The sequence below is a fragment of the Octodon degus genome, unplaced genomic scaffold (assembly GCF_000260255.1).
Source record: "Octodon degus isolate 3935 unplaced genomic scaffold, OctDeg1.0 scaffold00038, whole genome shotgun sequence".
NCBI lineage: Eukaryota > Metazoa > Chordata > Mammalia > Rodentia > Octodontidae > Octodon > Octodon degus.
The window spans coordinates 15,339,066-15,358,369 of NW_004524614.1; the positions used below are offsets into that span (position 1 = coordinate 15,339,066).

General features: G+C 39.8%; 1 protein-coding gene across 4 annotated transcripts; it reads right to left on the bottom strand.

Annotated features, from left to right (window-relative positions):
* Nucleotides 1-11,219: 11,219 nt before the first annotated feature.
* Nucleotides 11,220-11,714, bottom strand: LOC101593175 (endoribonuclease YbeY-like). 4 transcript variants are annotated; one of them, XM_023714986.1, is made up of 2 exons: nt 11,641-11,714; nt 11,220-11,505 (listed from the first exon to the last, which is right to left on the bottom strand). In XM_023714986.1, the coding sequence occupies exons 1-2, from the start codon at nt 11,712-11,714 to the stop codon at nt 11,220-11,222; spliced, it is 360 nt and encodes a 119-aa protein (XP_023570754.1). The 4 variants fall into 4 exon arrangements, with proteins under 4 accessions (XP_023570754.1, XP_023570755.1, XP_023570753.1 ...); XM_023714987.1 differs by having other exon boundaries at nt 11,220-11,368; nt 11,633-11,714; XM_023714985.1 differs by having other exon boundaries at nt 11,220-11,376; nt 11,506-11,714.
* Between the last annotated feature and the right edge of the window lie 7,590 nt (nt 11,715-19,304).

The following is a 19,304-nucleotide window of genomic DNA, read 5'->3' on the forward strand; positions in this document are numbered from 1 at the left end:
CTTGGAATCTGTGCCCTATTTAAACTACAATCATAAATTAAAAAAGAATAATTGGTGCGGAAGCCTATGGCTATTGAAATGTAAGGTGTGGGCATCCTCAACTTCTTTATGACACCTGTAAACCTGGATTCTGTCCACATGCTCCTGCCACCGGAGAGTCTTTCCAAGACTTCAACGGGTGCCACTTCCAGGCTACTTGCATGTAGTGCCTATCTTAATACTCTGACTCAGTGAGGAGCTTCTCTCAAGGGCTGTGATGAATAGAAATGGAAATTGGGGTGTTCGGTCTAATTCCTGAAGTCCCATTCCTCAGAGGCTTCAAGAAGATCCACGCCTTTCTTAGACTCTTGAAAAATCTGTCTTCATTCATTTCCAATATTAGAATTAGCTTCTTCCTGAATTTTTATTCTAAATGTTAATTATGCATTAACAGAAGAACCAGAAATAAATAGCATTCATATTTTTGGTTTTCTCTGATTATTTATGTCTCTGTCTTCAGAATGAAATCATTTCCTTCCTGCCTAATCAGGGATGAATTTAGGTAATAGAGTGTAGCTGTGGACCTAAGCTAGATTTCAAAAGAGAAAAATAATTTCACAGCTGACTATGCATATCTCCATTGCTATTAGCAGTTCATCTTAATTGAATGCTGGCCCTGCACTTCTTGGCAAAGTACACACTCACACTTCAGTACTAAGTTCACATGTGTCTCTGCTAAGCTTTCCTGGCCACTCCCCATCCCTGCCAAGTTCATCATCCCATCTTCATATTCTAACAGCACTTGCTTGACTCCATGAAGTCGCAAATATTTACCAAGCACAGCCATAGGGGGCTTGTGGCTCCTTGCATCAGCTTTTATAATGTCATGCAAAATGGGAAGATTAATTCTTTGGGGCTGATGTTTTGAAATGGAAAAGTTTCTTTTCTAATAATGAGCAACTGATGGGATGAAACATATGGAGAAATGGGTTGGTTGCTTTAGGGTTTCAGATGCCAATAGAAATCACCTAAATACTTCCCAATGTCCTCTCTATTCCTCCTCTGCTATCACTACCTCTAACTTTTTCAGGTATTTCTTATTTCCTGCCTAAATTTATGAAAAACCCCTAAGTTGGCCTCTCTACCTCTACTGTAGGATTCTTTTCTTCATAATTGCCTATAAGCAATTTTGCCATGACCTCCAGCCTGTTTTCTCTTAAAAAAAAATACAATATTTGTGTGATGACTATGATAATTAATCATGTGTCAATTTGAATGCATTGAGAAACACTTAGCATATCAGTAAAGCATTATTCTGCATTTGTCTGGGTATGAGTGACATGCAGGACAGGAAACTGGCAATGACGACCCACCTCAGTTGTGGGTGGCACCAGTTAACAGGCTACAGTATAGATGGCATTAAAAAGAGAGAGAAGAAAGTGTTTCCATTTTGAAGAGCTCTAATCTTCCCAATTCAAAGACTCAGTTCAAAACTGGGCCTGCAAGATGAATAGACATTTCTCAGATGAAGAAATACAAATGGCAAATAAATATATGGAAAAAAAGTTCAACATCATTGTCATTGGTCATTTGCAAAATGAAAATTAAAACAAAAATGAAGTTCCATCTCACCCCAGAAAAAAAAATGGTTATCCTCAAGAAAGCAAAAAATAACAAATTCTGGGTAGGCTGTGGGGGAAAAGGAACACTTCTCCACTGTTGGTGGGAGTATAGACTGGTACAAACTATGGAAATCAGTGTGAAGATTCCTCAAAAAGCTAAGATTGGAGGTCTCATTCAACCCAGCTATTCCCCTCCTGGATATTTTCTCAGAAGAATTGAAAACATCATACCATAACAACTTATGTGAACCCATGTCTATAGCAGCACAATTTGTCATAGTTAAATCTTAGACGCAACCCAAATGCCTATCAACAAAGGAATGGATAAAGAAGATGTGATACTTCCACACAATAGAGTATCACTCAGATATAAAAAGGACAAATATGAGGCATTTACAGGTAAATGAACGCAACTACAGAACATACTCTTTAAGTGAAATAAATCAGACCCATGTGTGCAAACATCGTATTGTCTCCTCAGTTTAAGAACCTGAAAGACAAAATAAAATCTGAAAGGTACAATAGATACTGTGAAAAGGGCGTGAACCAGTTCCAAAGAAAGGAATTACTGACAGGAAGAAAAGAACAAGAGAGGGAGTGGGGGAATGAGATATATCTGTACGTAAGCAGGATTGTCCATGCAGCTGTACTGTGGACCTCTGCTGGCCTGTGCAAAGGAAAGCTAATGCTTAACTTTTTTCTTCTTTTTTCAATTTCCTTTCCTTTGTCTCTCTTCTTAATTTCTTGTCACTTTTTTTCCTTTCTTCTTCCAATTTTGTATGCGTACATCTGGTAGTCTGAGCAACTAATTTGAAGATAACACTATGCAATATAACAAATATTATCAAATTCATATTATTTTGTTTAGTGAAATTCTGTATCATTTGTAATTTTTCTGTTTTAATACACTTTGTACTCTTTACAAAATAAAAAATATTTTTAAAAGATGCTACCACTTTTGGACATGAGTCTGTTGGTATCTAGTTACTTCAGCTTCCAATATAGACTCAACCCAGTGTCCCTACAGTGAGCTTTCAGACCTTCACAACCTTGGGTGGGTGAGTAGCCTTCAGTTTTCTTGTTTTGTAGCTTCCGTCCTATTGGCTGAGAAACCGTTGGATCCTCTGACTCTCTGGTGCGCGGACAGCAGTCATGAGCTCTCCTGCCTCTCATCACATAAGCCCACCTAACAACCTCCCCCGCATAATTATACAGACTTTCCCTTGATTCCATTTCTCTAGAGAACTAACTAAAATAGTCCTGGTATCAGAAATGGTTGTAGAGAAGCACGGTTGTAAGGATGAATTTGGGCCTCTGATTCGAAGAGATCTAAAATTACCATTGTCTCGACTTCTGGTAACATAGAGAGTGCAGAAGTACTGTGTTCACACGCTGAATTCTTTCCACAATTCTGGTAACAAACCAAATTGGATGAGAACCAAATCAAATTCACTGGTGATGTTCACTGTTGATCTCAGGGGGAGATTTGATTTGGCTCTTGTCCAATTCAGTTTGCAACTAGAATTGTGGAAAGAACAAAGTTCATGGGCCATGTCCTGATGGTCCACACTGTGAACTATTTAAACTAATACATGATGTAGATCTACAGGATTATCTTAATTTGTCCCTTGTGAAATTTCAGGAATTTAGTGACTATATTCAATACTTTTTAACATTTTTGGAGGAGTAAGAAATATAATGATGCTGGATGGTTACTCTTAACATTTCTCTCTGGACAAACTACAAAAGGAAAATCACAAGCTCATAGATTCAAACTTCCAGCTCCACACATGCAAAAAATCTAAGGGTTTCCAAATATGTTCTGAAGAAGAATTTTCTTTTAGCCATAGGGTTGAACTTGCTGAAAACCAAACACAAACCTGTATAATGCAATTGACTGAATTACAGTGCAAGTTTAACATAGCCTCAAAGGATATCTGCAATTACATTGAGGATATTTATTTGAAAAAAAAAATGGTATCCCAGTAACTGGGACAGAGATGTTTGGGATGAAACTGGTGATACTAGAGATACTGAACTCTATAAAATTCTGATGAGATTATTCTGCATCCTCATTAGTAGGAATATCACTACCCACAGCCCCCGTGGTATTAGCCTCTCCATCTCTGACTAAGAGAATTAATTTCTAATTCTGTGTTGCCTATGGAAACTGTAATCACCTTCCCTGATGCCCTTGTCAAGTGTATCAGCCTGTGCTTACTAGAGAAACAGATTTAAAACAAGAAGCACAAATATAAAGGAACCTATAAATTTGCTTAACAATGGGCACCCACAGAGTCAGATGTGGGAGAGGGAAAATGCTCTGCCTGTGTGTTGGAGACTCAGTAGACTGAGTTGAAGGCTGCAGCTTAGTGTAGTGTCCCTTTCGAGTCTGCATCAGGCCTAAAGGTCTTCCATGGAAGGCTGAAGCAACTGTAATAGAAGTCAAGAGATGATGCCCACGGTAAAGATGACAACTCCTCTGAAGAAACAAAAGGAAGACTTCCTTCTTCATTTCCCCTTTTTAGCATGCAGGCAACAAGCCACCCTCAGGTAGGTCTTCTGTCTTCAGTAAATCATTCACCCACACCCAGAACTATGGAGATCCAATTTAGATTGGTATTTCTTACTCAAACTGACACAGTCCATTAATTATCACACCAAGCAAAAGAATGTCAACCCTCCTCAGGGCCTAAGCTCACTATCTACTTTCACTGTAGTCTTATAAGCAGGCTCATATTTCTGAAAGATCCTAAAAGGTGAGGTATTCAGGATGACTCATGAGAAGATATGCTGCATTCCCCCAAAAAATTACTGAATTTTCTAATTCTTACAAGCAGAAGTCCAAAAGACAGGTATGGGAATACGCTTGGTCTTTGAAATGTGTACAGTTTCTAATATTTCAATTATTACTACACTCTCTTTAAAGTAAAATTTTTTTAAAGTTAATAAAAGAAAAAGAGAGACAAGACCAAAAATTTAACCGTGACTCATCTACGTGGCTGACACTCACAAAGGATCTACAAACTGTGGTACAGGGTTTCAGGGTAAATCCTGAGGGGATTTGACTGACCTTATCAGATACAAAAGTTACATTTCTTGTTATATAGGTCTTGCTTTATCTTGGTCTTAACCACCCAGCAGAAAAGTATAAAAACAAGATATAAAAAGTAAAGTGATATTAATATGCTGAGCTGTAAAAGGCTCAAGTCAACAACTTCTGACATTGCCAGTCCTATGGATAACCCACTACTATTATGGACTACTGGACTATATTAGATTATTTTAAGGGGGCCTGGGACTAGCTCAGTTCTTTAAGTGGCTGCTTCCACAAAGCTGTCAGCCTCAGGTTGCTGTAGTTTGATCCCCACAACACTCCAGCCAGCCAAACCAGCACTGAGGGCATTCGGAGCAAAAAAAAAAAAAAATCCTTATATTAGATTATTTTGCTGAATTCACGCACCTACAATATTTAAATGGCAATGGAATACACATCTCTGATAAAAGTAAACAAAAAAAGGGGATATAAATGAAGGACCATTTTGTAGTGAAATATGTATATGTGTGTGTGTGTGTGTGCGCGCGCGCGTGCGTGTGTGTGTGTGTATGATATCTGTACATACAAAATAGTCAGGATAGACATACAGCTACTTTACCTTAATTCAGTGAGAAAAAAGATGTGTACTAATAGTGTTTGGACAGGATATCATGTCTGCATCTTGTACTATGAATAACCACTACAAAGACAACAATATGCAATGTATTAATTATTGTAACTGACCTACTAACCTGTTTTGAAGCAGTCTCATTGCTATTTGTTTCTCAATGAAATTAATTTTAAAAAAGAACAAAAATTTAAGACTTATTGGAAGCATGCTATAACATTCAATCGTATGGCCAATCTTGCATAACTGTATCTGTTCACCTGAACAACAGATTTGACAATAAAAGTAGATGATATATAATTCACTGTTAATCAACTATACTTGTTTTGAAAATCTGGAATATATGTATTGTTGTATGTTGCCCTGTTTCTGTATTTGTTTTTGTTTTTCTTGCTTTTGCTTTTATTCTTCAAAATAAAAGAAAATTACAATAAAAAAGTATATGAAGAAAGATGTATTTGGATCAGGCCGAATTTCTTGATATGGACTCATTAGGGAGAGCTTCTGCATTTACTGTTGGAGTTCACAGAGTTCAAAAGGTGCTAATAGTTTATTCGGTTGGTAGGATTGAAAGATGGAGTTAGAAATGCCTGATATTCCTCGGTTTCTTGTTGGTGAGGGTATTTATGCAAAGGCTTGGATGAATGGGGATACTGGAGTATATTTGCCACACTGGGAGAGTCAGAAAATGTACACTTCATTCGTACCTTAAGCAACAGATTTGTACACGGAGCATCGGCACCGTCTAAGAGCGCTGCCATTGCTCTTCTCTGAACATCAAGCCTTGCACTGGGGACCACAATCACTCAATAGCGAAATTTAAATATGATGGCCATGATTGGATCCTAGAGTGAAGGGAAAAGGTGCCAGCACTCAGGTGCCAAATGCAAGGCAAGCATACTTACTGTAGAGAAAAGCTCAAGCAAGACAATTATTAGAATGGTCTGACTGTTGTAGACCTATGGCACTGGGTAATTAATTGTTGTGACCCCGAAGTGACACACATGAGAAAGCTACTAAGTTTTTACTGGATTGATACAAGCAAGTGAACAAAAGTCTACCTCAGGGGCTGGTGAGATGGCTCAGTGGTCTAAAGCACCTACTTAGAAGAGGCTTAGCAAAGCACAGGGACCGTGGTTCAATCCCCCAGCACCACATGCCAGCCCCGTCCCCTAGTGGGCTGAGCTGGCCACACACACACACACACACACACACACACACACACAAATAAATAAATAAAAAATTTAAAAAAAAAGTCTACCTCAAATTATACTAAAAGAGCCAGGTGTGATAGCACACACTTGTTATCCCAGCACTGAGAGGCTGAGGCAGGAGAATCAGGGCAAGTTCAAGGCCAACCTAAGCTATATAGTGAGATAAAACCATTCTGAACAACATAGTGAGACCTTGTCTCAGAAAATAAAACAACTTATTTATTTGCCATTTGTATTTCTTCATCTGAGGAGTGTATATACATTTTTTTTTTTGGGTGGGGAGAGTTCATTCAATTTTGGGAGCCTGATTTTTAAAATTCTTTATACATATTCTAGATAGAGACCCTTTGTCGGAGGGATAGTCAGCTAAACTTTTTATTCCCCCAATTTGTGGATTTTCTTTTCACTCTGTTGGTGATTTCTTTTGACATACAGAAACTTTTCAAAAATATGAGATCCCAGCTGTTGATTCTTTGAAGTATTTATTGTGCTGGTCTATTGAAAGGAGCAGTTAATGCTTAATTCTTTTCTCTGTCCTTTTAAATTTTTTGACCAATTTTGCGTGTTTATTTCTGATGATCTGAACAACTAATTTGAAGACAGTATGCAACATAACAACCATTGTTAAAATCTTATCATTTTGTTTTGTGAAATTCTGTATCATTTCTAATAGTTTTTAGTAATTTTTATCCTTAAAAGCTTTAGTTAATTAATTAAAACAAACTAAAAAAATCATATTAAAAGAGAATCACAGCCCTTCAACCCTTTCCCAGAAATAAGCCAGTGTACAGACACAGAGAACTTAGAATGAGGAGGAGGCTGGGTCCCCTGAGAAAGAGCTCTGTTGCACTACCAGAAATGTTTATCTCTGTCTTTCTTCCATCAATCCCCCCAAAAAGATACAACATCTTTTATCTGGGTAAACACACATTGGGGTAGAGGAAGTGATCAGAGATTTTGGGGAGTGCTGGACACTGGTTCAGAACACTAATTCCAAGAAATCAAAAACATCATTGTAAAAAAAAAACAAAATCATTGTGAGCTTGCCATAAGAGTAGGAGCCCATGGAGGTCTGATGGTCAATGGAGTGTTAGCCATTGTCTGACGCAGTGGGCTCAAAAGGTCCCTGAATTCATCTTGTGGTCGAGTTCTAGAATATGTAAGTGCAATAGAAATACTTAGTGCTTGGCAGAATCCCCACATTGGATCCCCAACCCATGGAGCAAGGGCTCTCGTGGTGGGAAAGGCCAAATGGATGCCACTAGAGCTGCCTCTACTTGGGAAATAGTAAATCAAGAGCAATATTATATCCTTAGAGGCAAGGAAGACATTAGTGCCACCGGAAAAAATTGAAGACCTGAAAAACTCAGGGGTTGGGGCTCCTACCACATCCCCATTTAATTCTTCTATTTGTCCTACACAGAAAAAGATGGAACATGGAGAATGAGGGTAGAATCCCATAAGCTTAATCAGGTGGCAACTCCAATTGCAGCTGCTGTAAGCAGCAAACTTGCCTAAGCAAATTAACGCCAGGTGTGCAGTCACTGATTTGGCAAATGTCTTTTTCTCCATGGCTATTCATAAGGCCTGCCCAATCAAACTGCGTTCAGCTGACAAAGCCAACAATGCACTCGTATTATTTTACCTCAGGGTATATCGACTCATCAGGCTTGTGGCACAACTTAGTCTACAGGGATCTCAATCATCATTCTCACCCACAAGGTGTCATAGTTTATCACATTGATGACATTAGGCAGATTGAAACCAAGTAACTCAGAGGTAGCAACCACTTTGGCCTTGCTGGTAAAGTACTTGCACGTGAGAGGGCACTAAATAAATCCAACTAAAATTTAAGGGCCTCCTACCTTAGTAAAGTTTCCAGGAGTCTAGTGGCATGGAACAAAGATATTTCTTCTAAGGGGAAGGATAATTTGTTGTATCGGGCTCCTTCTAAAACCAAGACTGAGATACAATGCCTGGATTTGGAAGCAATGCATTCTCACTTGGGGGTGATACTCTGGACCATTTACTTCCTGATTTTTTTAAGTAGCTACTAGTTTTGAGAGGGGTCTGGAATAAGAGAAGCTTGTGCATCAGGTTCAGACCATTGTGCTGACTGTTCTGACATGGACCATCTGATCCTGTGGGTCCAGTGGTCCCTGAGGTGTCAGTGACAGATGCTGTTTGGAACTTCTGGCAGGTCTGCACATGTGAATTACAGTGGAAGGCCTTAGGATTTTGGAGCAAGGCTCTGCTGTCATCTTCAGAAAACTACTTTTTCTTTCTGAAACACCTCCTGACCTTCTTACTGAAAGCCCTCATGGAAACTGAATTTTTGACCATGAAATACCTGGTTATTAAGTACCTGAGCTGCCCGTCATGAATTGGATGCTATTTGACCCACTGAGTCATGAAATTGGATGTACATAGCAACACTTTATCATCAAGTAGTAATGTATGTTACTGAACCTAAGCATTTCTAAAAGTACCAGCAAGTTACATGAAGAAGTGACCGAAGTACCCATGGTTCCTTTTTTGCTGTACTGCCTTCTGCCCACCTCCAGTATGTGCCTTATGGCCTCCTGGGCTGTATCTATGATCAGATACAAAGGAGTGCTTAGGTCACAGGTAGCTCTGTATGTTATGCAGTACCCACCCAAAAGTGTACAGCTGTAGCACTGTACCTCCTTTCTAGAACATCTTTCTGAAAGACAGTGGTGAAGGTCATACCACCTTCCAATAGCTCACAAGCTAACAATTACGCTTTTAGCACATGGGCCCCTGGAAGGCATTTCAGATATATGCCGTAACAGTCTTACCCAGCTTCCTTAACTCTGATTCAACTTCATATGTAGCTGATGTAGCTTTTTACCTGAGATACTGTGTTTATACCTTGCTCCCCAACAGGGCTATGTATCCAGCACTTTATTCAAATGCCATCTTGTTCAGAGCCTGTCAGACTTCTCCAGGAGCCTGAGTTCCTAGAGGTAAGATATTCCTTGCTTGTGCTGGTTACTCAGTGAGTCCTCTACTGATTATCTCACTTATAATACATATGAGCATGCACACACATACACATGTACATACACACATACACACACGTGCACACATTTATTTCCAGCCTCAACTTTACACTTCTGTCAATAGCACTTCTCACCTCTAATGTGCCACAGTATATTGTTTGCTTGATTATTTTATTTATCGTTTTCCCCACTAGAGGTAACTGCGTGAAGAAAAAATATATAAAATCCTATTATTTCCTGTCTTGAATTTTCCTATTCTCATATGTTTCCATCCTAGTTGGCCATAGGTTAGGGCTGAGTTACTAAGAAGTAATCACTTATACTTTTCTCAAAGAGATTGCAAGAGCCCTGTTTTCTTGTTCATACCAATCAATACCACCATCTTGTTGTGCCAAATTTAAATTTTCACTTAAGTTTCTGTGGTCAGAAGTTTTGCTACCTGTGCTCAGTATAACTTCTGCTCACAATCCTACAAAATATTTGTGCTGCTCACCACTTTTAGGACCACTTCAGAGGCTGTGTTCTTTGCTGCCAATCAAGTGAGTAAGAGAGAATTTTTGTTCATTCCTTCTACACACATATTTTTAAATAGTTTTTTTAGGCTTATTCACAGCTAACATCCAACAGTCAAGAACGGTACCTGACCTAAGGCAACTTCCCACTAAATACTGGCTGAGTAAGTGGATTCATAACTTCTGGCTTTAGCATGATGCCTGCAACTTAAGAGATCTCCACTGGGTGCTACTTGAATAAACTAATGAGCGATTAGGAGGAATGGGGAGGCAAATGTGTATCAAGCAATAAGGGAGACGCAAATGTCATCCCGGGCTTCTCCTTGTTTTTCTCACTCTATGCTTGATCAGGCGTCAAGTTATTAGTTCACCTATTAGCTTCTAACTACTTAGCTAATACTTTCTTTTCTGACTTTCACTACTTAATTCAGACCCCTGTTAACTTTATATTGGAGTATCACAACCTTCCTCTAGTTTCTAAGCTTTCAGACTTGCTCTCTTCCAGTTGATCCTATAATTCTTAGTGATGTTTCTAGAATGTGTTCAAGAGCTTCACGCCCATGATGGGTGAATGTCATTTTCTGAAGGATAAAGTTCAGATTCCTTTGCAAAAATAGCAAGTCCATCCATGGCTTGGCGCCTTTCCTCCTACCTTCTATACCACTGCCAATCCACCTTATCTCCCCTGTGCTCTGCACTCTTTTAGACTATAGCAGTTCTTTTTTATTTTCACACTTCTGCATGATTTAATGAGTCACACATCACTGGAGTCCTAGAATCCCCAGGTTTTATGGTTGTGTCTTACTGGTGATCTACTGCAGTGTCTAGCATGCCTAGTATCCCATTTAACAGCAATGGCCATTCCAGGACCCAACACCTACTTGACCTGCTCCCACCAAGGATGTGGCCCTTGTTCCTAAAGGCTCTGGAACATGTGGCTTACTTCAACTTTCAGAGGATAAATGGGAAAGACTGTCCCAGTGAGATTTTGTATAGAGGAAATGTGCATCTCCTGTGTCTCCTGTGCAGAGGTAGCAAGGCAAGTCTCCTTTTGGCGCTGGATGGTCATGTCTCTAGCAACAATGAGGAGAGGCAGGGGCTCAGGGCTCAGCAGCTTCAGTGTCCGAGGACATCTAGCACAAGCAAAGCTCAGATCAGGAGCTCTGGTGTAGCCCTGGTCCTGCAGTGCCTGCCCACGGCAGCATCAGAAGAGGCCCCTGCTGAGGGGCAGCAGCTGGGCCCCCGTGCACCGGCTTAGCTCCTCCAGTACCTGCTTCTCCTGAAGGTACATATTCTGCCACTCTGTTTCTGAGTTGTGTGTGAACCTCAAGAGATGACAGAGTCCATGAGTGGCTGTCACAGTCAGAACGCTATAGTAATCTTCCTTTTCTTTGCACTGCTGGAAGACATATTCCACACCTAAGAAAATGTCTCCCAGGTTATAGTCACTTGGAAAACCAGGCTGAGGAATTTCACCTGCTTTCAGATTATCATGAAATGGAAACAAAAGCACATCAGTTGGGATGTTTTTCTTTATATAGACCCCATTAATATGCTGAATATTCTTGTTGTCAAGAAAGATGATCCCCAGGTCAAATTTCTCCACTCTTAAAATGCTCCTTATAATCTCCACATTCCTGCGAAGTGGCACTTTCCTAATGGGGATCACACTTTGCAGATTTCTAATCACCAAACTCATTTCAGGAAGGACATCGGGATCTTTAAAATTGTTTGGGTGGAACCGGGCCGGAAGCGATGCACTATAGCAGTTCTGGAGGCACTTCTCTTTCACGCTTCTGTCTCTGCTCCTTTTGCTTGGAGCAGCTCTCATCATTTTGTATACATGACACACTTTTTACTGTCTTTCACAATTTAGTTTAAGTGTCACTTCCTCCTTGAAGAAGTCCTCTTTAATTCCCAAGTAAAATTTGTTCTTCCTTTCTATGCCTCCCAAAGTACTCATCATCCTGTATTATCACTATTTGCTTATGTATCTGTATTTCTGAATTCTTTGAGGACAGAGAGGATGTTCAAATTATCTTTTTTTTAAATTGCATTTTAAAGAGGAAAAAAACAAAAACAAGAACAAAGACAAACACAAAGAACATAAGACAATAAAAATGGTACATAATTTCAAAACAAAAATAGAAAATTAACAATAGTTTTTACATTATGTATTGTTATCATCAAATTTGTTGCTCAGATTACCAGATATAGCCATGCAAAATTGATCAAATAATTAAACATTGACTATTCCCTTCAATGAACCTTATTTTTCTTCCTTGTCCATTTTACTTTGTATTTAAATCATCTTTGTAAAACCACAGCTTCTCTCCATAGTTCCCAACCATTCAGGGCATAATATGGTTGCTTTTTTTATTTTGGTACTGAAATGATTTGCACCCTGACCTAAACAATTCAAGTCCTACTTGGTGGAAATGACTTAGATTTTAAGTCATGATAAAGTCCAAATGACATATTTCACATTTTAATGAAAAGCATGGATACTTAGTCCAACTTTCTTTTGTGGATTTCCTGGGAAGGGCCAATGCGTTCTAAGGATTTTCATAGGTAAATAAATATTGCTTTTATATTGAGAAGTCTTTTTCTAGGCTGACCTTTCTACCCACATTTTTCTCCTTCTTTATTATGGATATTTTATGTAAATCATAGGAAGCTATATGTTAATATTTCTTATTTAGTCTTTCTGCACAATGTCAACGCTGTTGCAATTCTGAGTTATCACTGCAACAGGGCTTATGCCATACTACAGGAAAGGTGAAATGTAGGCATGGGCTTTTCTATTACTGGAGCTTAAGGGTTTTAAAATCTTAGGTATCTCCTCATAAATGAATACAAGAATGAAAAGTAATGGCTCCCTGGCATCACTCTTAATTTATGACATAAATTATCCTTTTAGTCCCCTTCTTCCTGCCTAAAAGACAAAATGGAAAAGAAAATAATAAAAATACAATTAACTTAAGAACAATTTATCAAAGTAGAGTTAATAATATCAAGCAAACAATCACATGCTGCATCGGCCCCAACCCCACGTACACTGAGCTGGCTACAGAGTCTGGGCATGGTGGAGCACGCCTGTAATCCCAACACTGGAGAGACTGAGACAGGAGGACCACTATGAGTCTGAGATGCATAGTGAGACCCTGTGCCAAATACATTAAAAAAAAATATTCAGCAAACAAGTTAGAATTAGATTGTCATCCTAAGAGTTCTCTGAGAATGAAGTATCAAGAAAAAAGAAAAAAATTATATCTAGGAAGGAAACAGGAAATTTCTATCAACTAGGAGCTGGCTATGTTGACTCCGGGTGCAAACTGTTGCACTACCAAGGAGAGAAGAGAGAGCATGAGGGAGTAAGCGAAGGGAAAGGCAGGGACAGTGAAGGGAGTAAGTGAAGGGAAAGGCAGGGACAGTGATGGACACCAAGGGCAGGGGCTTAGAAACACCAAGAGAACAAAGCACAGCATAAAGCAGATGAGCCTTGCTTATTCAAGAAAAAGTCATTGTACTTGTTTTCCAGGGTCTTGTCCAGACACACCACACTTGTCACTATGTACTCAGAACAGTATGTTAATCAGAGAAAGGTCAAGTTTCTCCAGGTTTCTCTGAGCAGAACTTTGAAGAACTTCTATAGATGCTGTTGAAACAGGAATATGTTCCTCAGTTGGTCCTCCACGCCAGGATGGGTACCTGCTCAGATCTCTGTGGACCTGGACATATAGGCTCAGGTAGCCCACTACAACTGCAATGCCTTCACCACCACTCAGGTCCCAGAGGATCTCATATTCCAGGGAAGTCTCAGCTGTTCTGTACTTGGGAAGCTGGAATACAAGGCCAGGAGGATATATTTTCAGAGGGGTGGGAAACCACAAATGGTAACCCTAGAATAAACCCAGGAAAGCTAATTATCTAGTTTTTAGCAGTGTCTCATGACATAAAGTATGCTTTGCATCAGAATTTGTGCACCAAAGGTTACCTTACAAGTACTGCCTTCTGCCTATTCTGTATCAAGCAAGGCTTGTGAGTCTTGTGAAAGGCACAGCAGTACAAGTGACACACCGCAGCTGAAATGCCAAATGCCCTATGCACCTGGAATAGGAGGGCAAGGGCCCACTGGGGAACTTCTTAAGGGTAGCTTTGCTGGGGGGAGACTTCAAGGTTGAGGAGCATGATGGAAAGACTCCCACACAGAATGCAAAGGCTGAAGCTCTTGTCTTCAAACTCTTACCCATGTTCACACTGGCAACCCACAAAGTTAACCATCTAATCAAATTTCAGATAGCTTCAGTTTTTCCTCCTGTGCAAAGTCATGCTCAACCTTCATTAGAATTCATCCTTCATGAATTCTACTACTGTAATCTTCCTCCTATTTCTAACTCAACTAGTTTGGTTCTTATGAGATGCTTGTTTTCTTGGCTTCCTTTGATGAAAATCAATAGGTAGGGCAAGAGGATCTAGGAATGGCACATGTTAACTGACAAAGTAGCTGAGGTCAATGAATACTTAACAGTTAATTGATGAGGACTCCTGATTTTAAAACTTCACGCTCTAATTCAAGGCAGAAAAGTGAAACAGGTTAAGTTAAAAATTCTAGGTATTATTATTTTTAGCATGGTCAATCACTGAGAGAGGACCATGGAAGGCTCAGTGTGTGTTGGTTCTTCATCTTCCCATGAGAAATATCTCCAAGGTTTCTGGTATAGTTTGTGTCTAGGTGACCACCCAAAGCTTCAGTCAGTCATGGGGCACTTTCTAGAGTTTGTAATTAGGGGTGATAGCTCAGTGGAATAAGTGCTTGCTTGGCAAGCACAGGTCCTGAGTACCATCAAAAATAAATAAATAAATAAATAAATAAAATCATTAAATTGCCTGGGCTGGACCTTCAACCTCACAGAGTGCTAGGATTACAGGAAGGCACCACCATGCCTAGAGTTTGTAACTAATTCATGATCCAGTGCTGGAATTGTGGGTGTGAATGCTACACCTGCCCTGGGGCAGAAAATTTGCATACAAATACAAGGAAGGGAGAGGGGCTTGCCAGCTGCCACAGCTGCTGCTCCTCCTTTTGCTCTTTGCTGTTTTCCACCACCATGAACTGTTGCCTTCTGCCATGTGCTACTCTGCCTTGGAGCCAGCTGAGTACAGACTGAAACCTCCACTAAGTGTGAGCTGAATAACCTTTTCCTTCCTTAATTTTGGATGTTAGGTATTTTTTTTCCCAGAAATGACATAAGAATAACTGAGATAGTTCCCTGGTGTCTGTATTCCTCTGTACATGAAGAGTGAAGCTAATGCTATTTCCAGTTGTCAAAGTGAGCTTCATACTCAGCTTCACATCCCAGGTCAGGGAGTTCATAACAAGGACCATCCCAGGTGAAAATGCAAACCTGAAGTTCATTCTTCTTTTAAGTTTGTGAAGCCTCACGAATTTTCCCTGAAGAAGGTTCTCATGCCACCCTGGTCTCAATCCCTGCCTTTCTATGTCCTCATACATCTTATCTATCCTAGAGGTATGTTCTTGGCATAGATATCCTGAGCTTGCTAAGGTGAGGACTTAACTAACAAAGTGAATTACATTATTTCTGCTAATACACAAACTAAAAAACAATAAGAAATCCTACAAAAGCATGATCTTTGGAGATTATTTTGTTTCATAATAGCCACATAAAAGCAATGCCTTATAAATGAATTAATTCTAAACCTGCCGTGGTGGTGCACACCTATAGTCCCAGTATTCAGGAAGCTGAGGCAGGAGGAATCCTGTGAATTTGAGGCCAGCCTGTGCTACACAGTGAGTATAAGGACAAACTGAATTATGTAGTGAGAGTTTGTTTCAAAAATAAGATGAAGTAATTCTGAAGGAGATGTTTTCCAGCTCTGTAAAAGGGCTGGAAGAATGACTACAGATGTGATAGGCTTCCTTATACAGATCCTCTGAAGTAATTGATGCTCTGTGTGTGAAAACCCTGCACGTGAGGAATTCTGGATCAATGACTTATTCATATACTCACTGAACAGAGTATTAGTCAGAGCCCTATTATGTGAGTCATGTGCTGGAAATATAAACAAAATAGATATGTCACTGCCCTTATGCAGTTCACATACCAATCAGGAAACAAACTAAACATGAACAGGCAAACAGAATCTTCATCTTCCCTTCATAGAATCTTTATAGAATCTTAAACTTTATAGCATCTACAAAGAGTGGTATGGAAGACAGAGGAGTTTCAGGAAAGTCTTCAATAAGATACAAATACTTTAGGCTAAGATTTCAAATATGAACGAAGCCACCTAAGTAGGTAGATAAGGTGTTGCCCATGTCAAAGCCCTCAAAACATACTTATGAATGAGATGTCTGTGAGGAAGGGCCTTGCTGTCATAGGGTAATGTGATACAAAATGACATTAAAGGGAGATACAGTGAGACAGAGCTTACCAAGACTACATTTTCTGATGATTTTCAGCCTTGAAGTTTATTCAAGGTGAAATGAAAAAGCATCAAGTGTTGAGTAGAGGATTTGGCTTTGTAATTCATTTAAGAAATTCTTCTCTAGAAAATGAATTAGATGTGAATTCAATTGTAAGTATATGAAGTATGGTCACAGAGAAAGCAGAAGGTCAGGAAAGGGATAGTGGTGGCCTGGACTTAAGTGGAAGAAATGGATGAATATAAAATATATTTGTATGACTTAAGCATAAGGACTGGCTGATGCATTGGAGATATGGATTAAAGAGAAGGAGAAATCATGGATCACTGACAGGAAAGGAGGGCTTCTCACCCCATTCCTTTCACCCTTCTTGAACTTCTCATTAGCCACAGGCTTTGAGGAGACAGACCTACTTAGATATACCCAAAGCATACTTCATAATAAGCAAAAATCATCAGAGAACCATTTAAACTTCTCAATATGAATTAGGAATTATTTATGAAAATGTAAGCAGAAATTTAAAAATGTTCTTTCCTTGTGTAAACTGCCTTAGCTTTAGCATGAGAAAAAGATGCTTTGCTTTGGAAAGATTCTTATTGAAATATCTAGAATAGTTATCCAAAGTTTTAAAAAGATATTAAAAGCCCCAGTACAATACAGATGGCCAAGTGGGAATTCCAGTGGTAAAGCAAGGCATTATTTATTTTTCTACAATAACACAGAATAATGGCCCTTAAAGGATTTCTTCAAAATCCCAATGGCAGTAAGCACAACAAGCAGTAGGCAATCCTACCTGTAGTTGAGATTTCACACAATAAGGTAATTATTTTGGGGTTTTTCAAGAGACTCTATTACCATGCTTTTAACTGGACAGAAGCTGGACCAGAGATGAAGGAATGCACTTAGGAAGGTTGTCATATCTTGTTATTGGAATATAAATTTACATCTTGATTCCCAAATCAAGAAATATTAATATAATTTGCCAGCATCACTTTAAGAAGCACCTGTGTTCTTACTTACAAGCTCATGTGATGCAAAGAGGCCTACGAGTTTAAGACCTAGAGCTGACCTACGTTATAGAGCTGAAGACCTCTTTTCTATCCCTCCAGTCAAGCTGGCACTTTCCTGTCCCAGGGCCTTTATCCTTGCCATTGTTTTATTTTTTATAGTTGTATTAGTCAGCTTGTACATACCATAACAAAATACCTGAGATAATCAACTTATGAAGAAGAAAGATACACTTCATCTCATGGTTTCAGAGGCTTCAGATCCTGATGGATTGGCCTACTGCTTTGTGACCAAGAACAAGGCAGTGCATCATGGTGAGGAGTACATGGTGATGCAAAACTAATGGCTGGGAAGCAAAAAAGGAGAGGAAGGGCCAGTAGTCCCAATATCCCCTTCAAGGACACACCCTCAGTGGCCTAACTCCTTCTTAAGAGGTTCAACATCCTGAAGGTTCCACCACCTGAAATAATGCCGTGCTAACACATGGGCCTGTGAGGGAGGCGTAATGTATATCAATAGTGTAGGGATTTGCTGGTCTCTTGGTGGTCTCTGGGAGAAAATAGTAGGAGGATTTAGGAGATAATGGCAAAAGATAATAGCTGAGGTCATGTGGTAGACCATACTTGATTGGCAAAGGACCCTAGAACAATAGTAAGGGTATCTTTATACCTTCATAAAGTTAGTATCAGCATACACAAGGTTGTCTAATGACTAATCTCCCAAATTGACCAAGCAGGATGTTTTTGTCTAGACTGAGGTAGCTTGACTGCTCTAGAAGGGGACTCTGGCCTTGTCCTGCCCTCCCACATATGATCAATTTCCAACTTCAGCGGCTTGCAACAACACAGTAGCTTTCCAAGTTCTCTGATCTGGCAAAATTCAATTTATTACTGATTGTCAGTTTAAATACCACTCCAAATCTGGAGATGAAAGGGAGAATTTTTCTCCTGCTAAAGCTAGATTTCTTTTACACTTTCCTCTTGCATCGATCTCTGTGTATCCTCTGTGTATCATTTCGTTGCATCATCAAAATTGTCATTTGTAGGTATTTGTGAGATTTAGGGGGTAGGTGATATTATCTAATGATTACCTTTATAGACAAACTGAAAATTCCTTGAGGGTAAATGATTTTGTTTACCATTATAACTTCAGTACCAACACAATGCTTGGTACACAGTGGAGTTCAATTAATATTTGCATAGTGAGTGATTTAATTAATGACATAAATATATATTGCTGAAAAGCATTTCAAGTTGATGCAGCTAAGGGCCAGATGGTATCTGGCTTGGAAGATAAGAGAGGAAAGCACCAACTTGAGTGTGAAATGGTTACTGTCAGCACTGTGAGGACAAGAACTGAGATGATAAACCTCAAAAGCAAACAAAGATTTGTGCCACAGAATATGAAGAAAAAAATCTCCTTAGCTGGAGGAATTTAATCATGTGCATGGAAAACTGAAGAGACACAGAACAATGGTCAGGTTAAATGGGAAAGTCTGTAGTGAAGTTGTGGGATTAATGGATAAGTCCAGTTTAGGGGCAGGTGCCTAACATTCGTCGCTCAGTACCATTATAATTTTGTGAACAAGACCCAGTCCCAGCCCAGGTCCAGTGAGTGTGTGGAGAGCTTCCTGCTACCCTGCGCCGGCGGGAACAGTCCCAGCCCAGGCGCAGCGTGGGCCGGACCCTCTCCCAGCCCCTCGGGCCGCCCCACACCACTCTGCCATACGTCCCCACCCCTCCCGACAAGTAGGAATTGCTGCCGACTTCCGGGAACACCCAGACCCATTCCTAGCCCAGGTCCGCAGCAGGAAGGAGCTGAGCACAGCAGCCA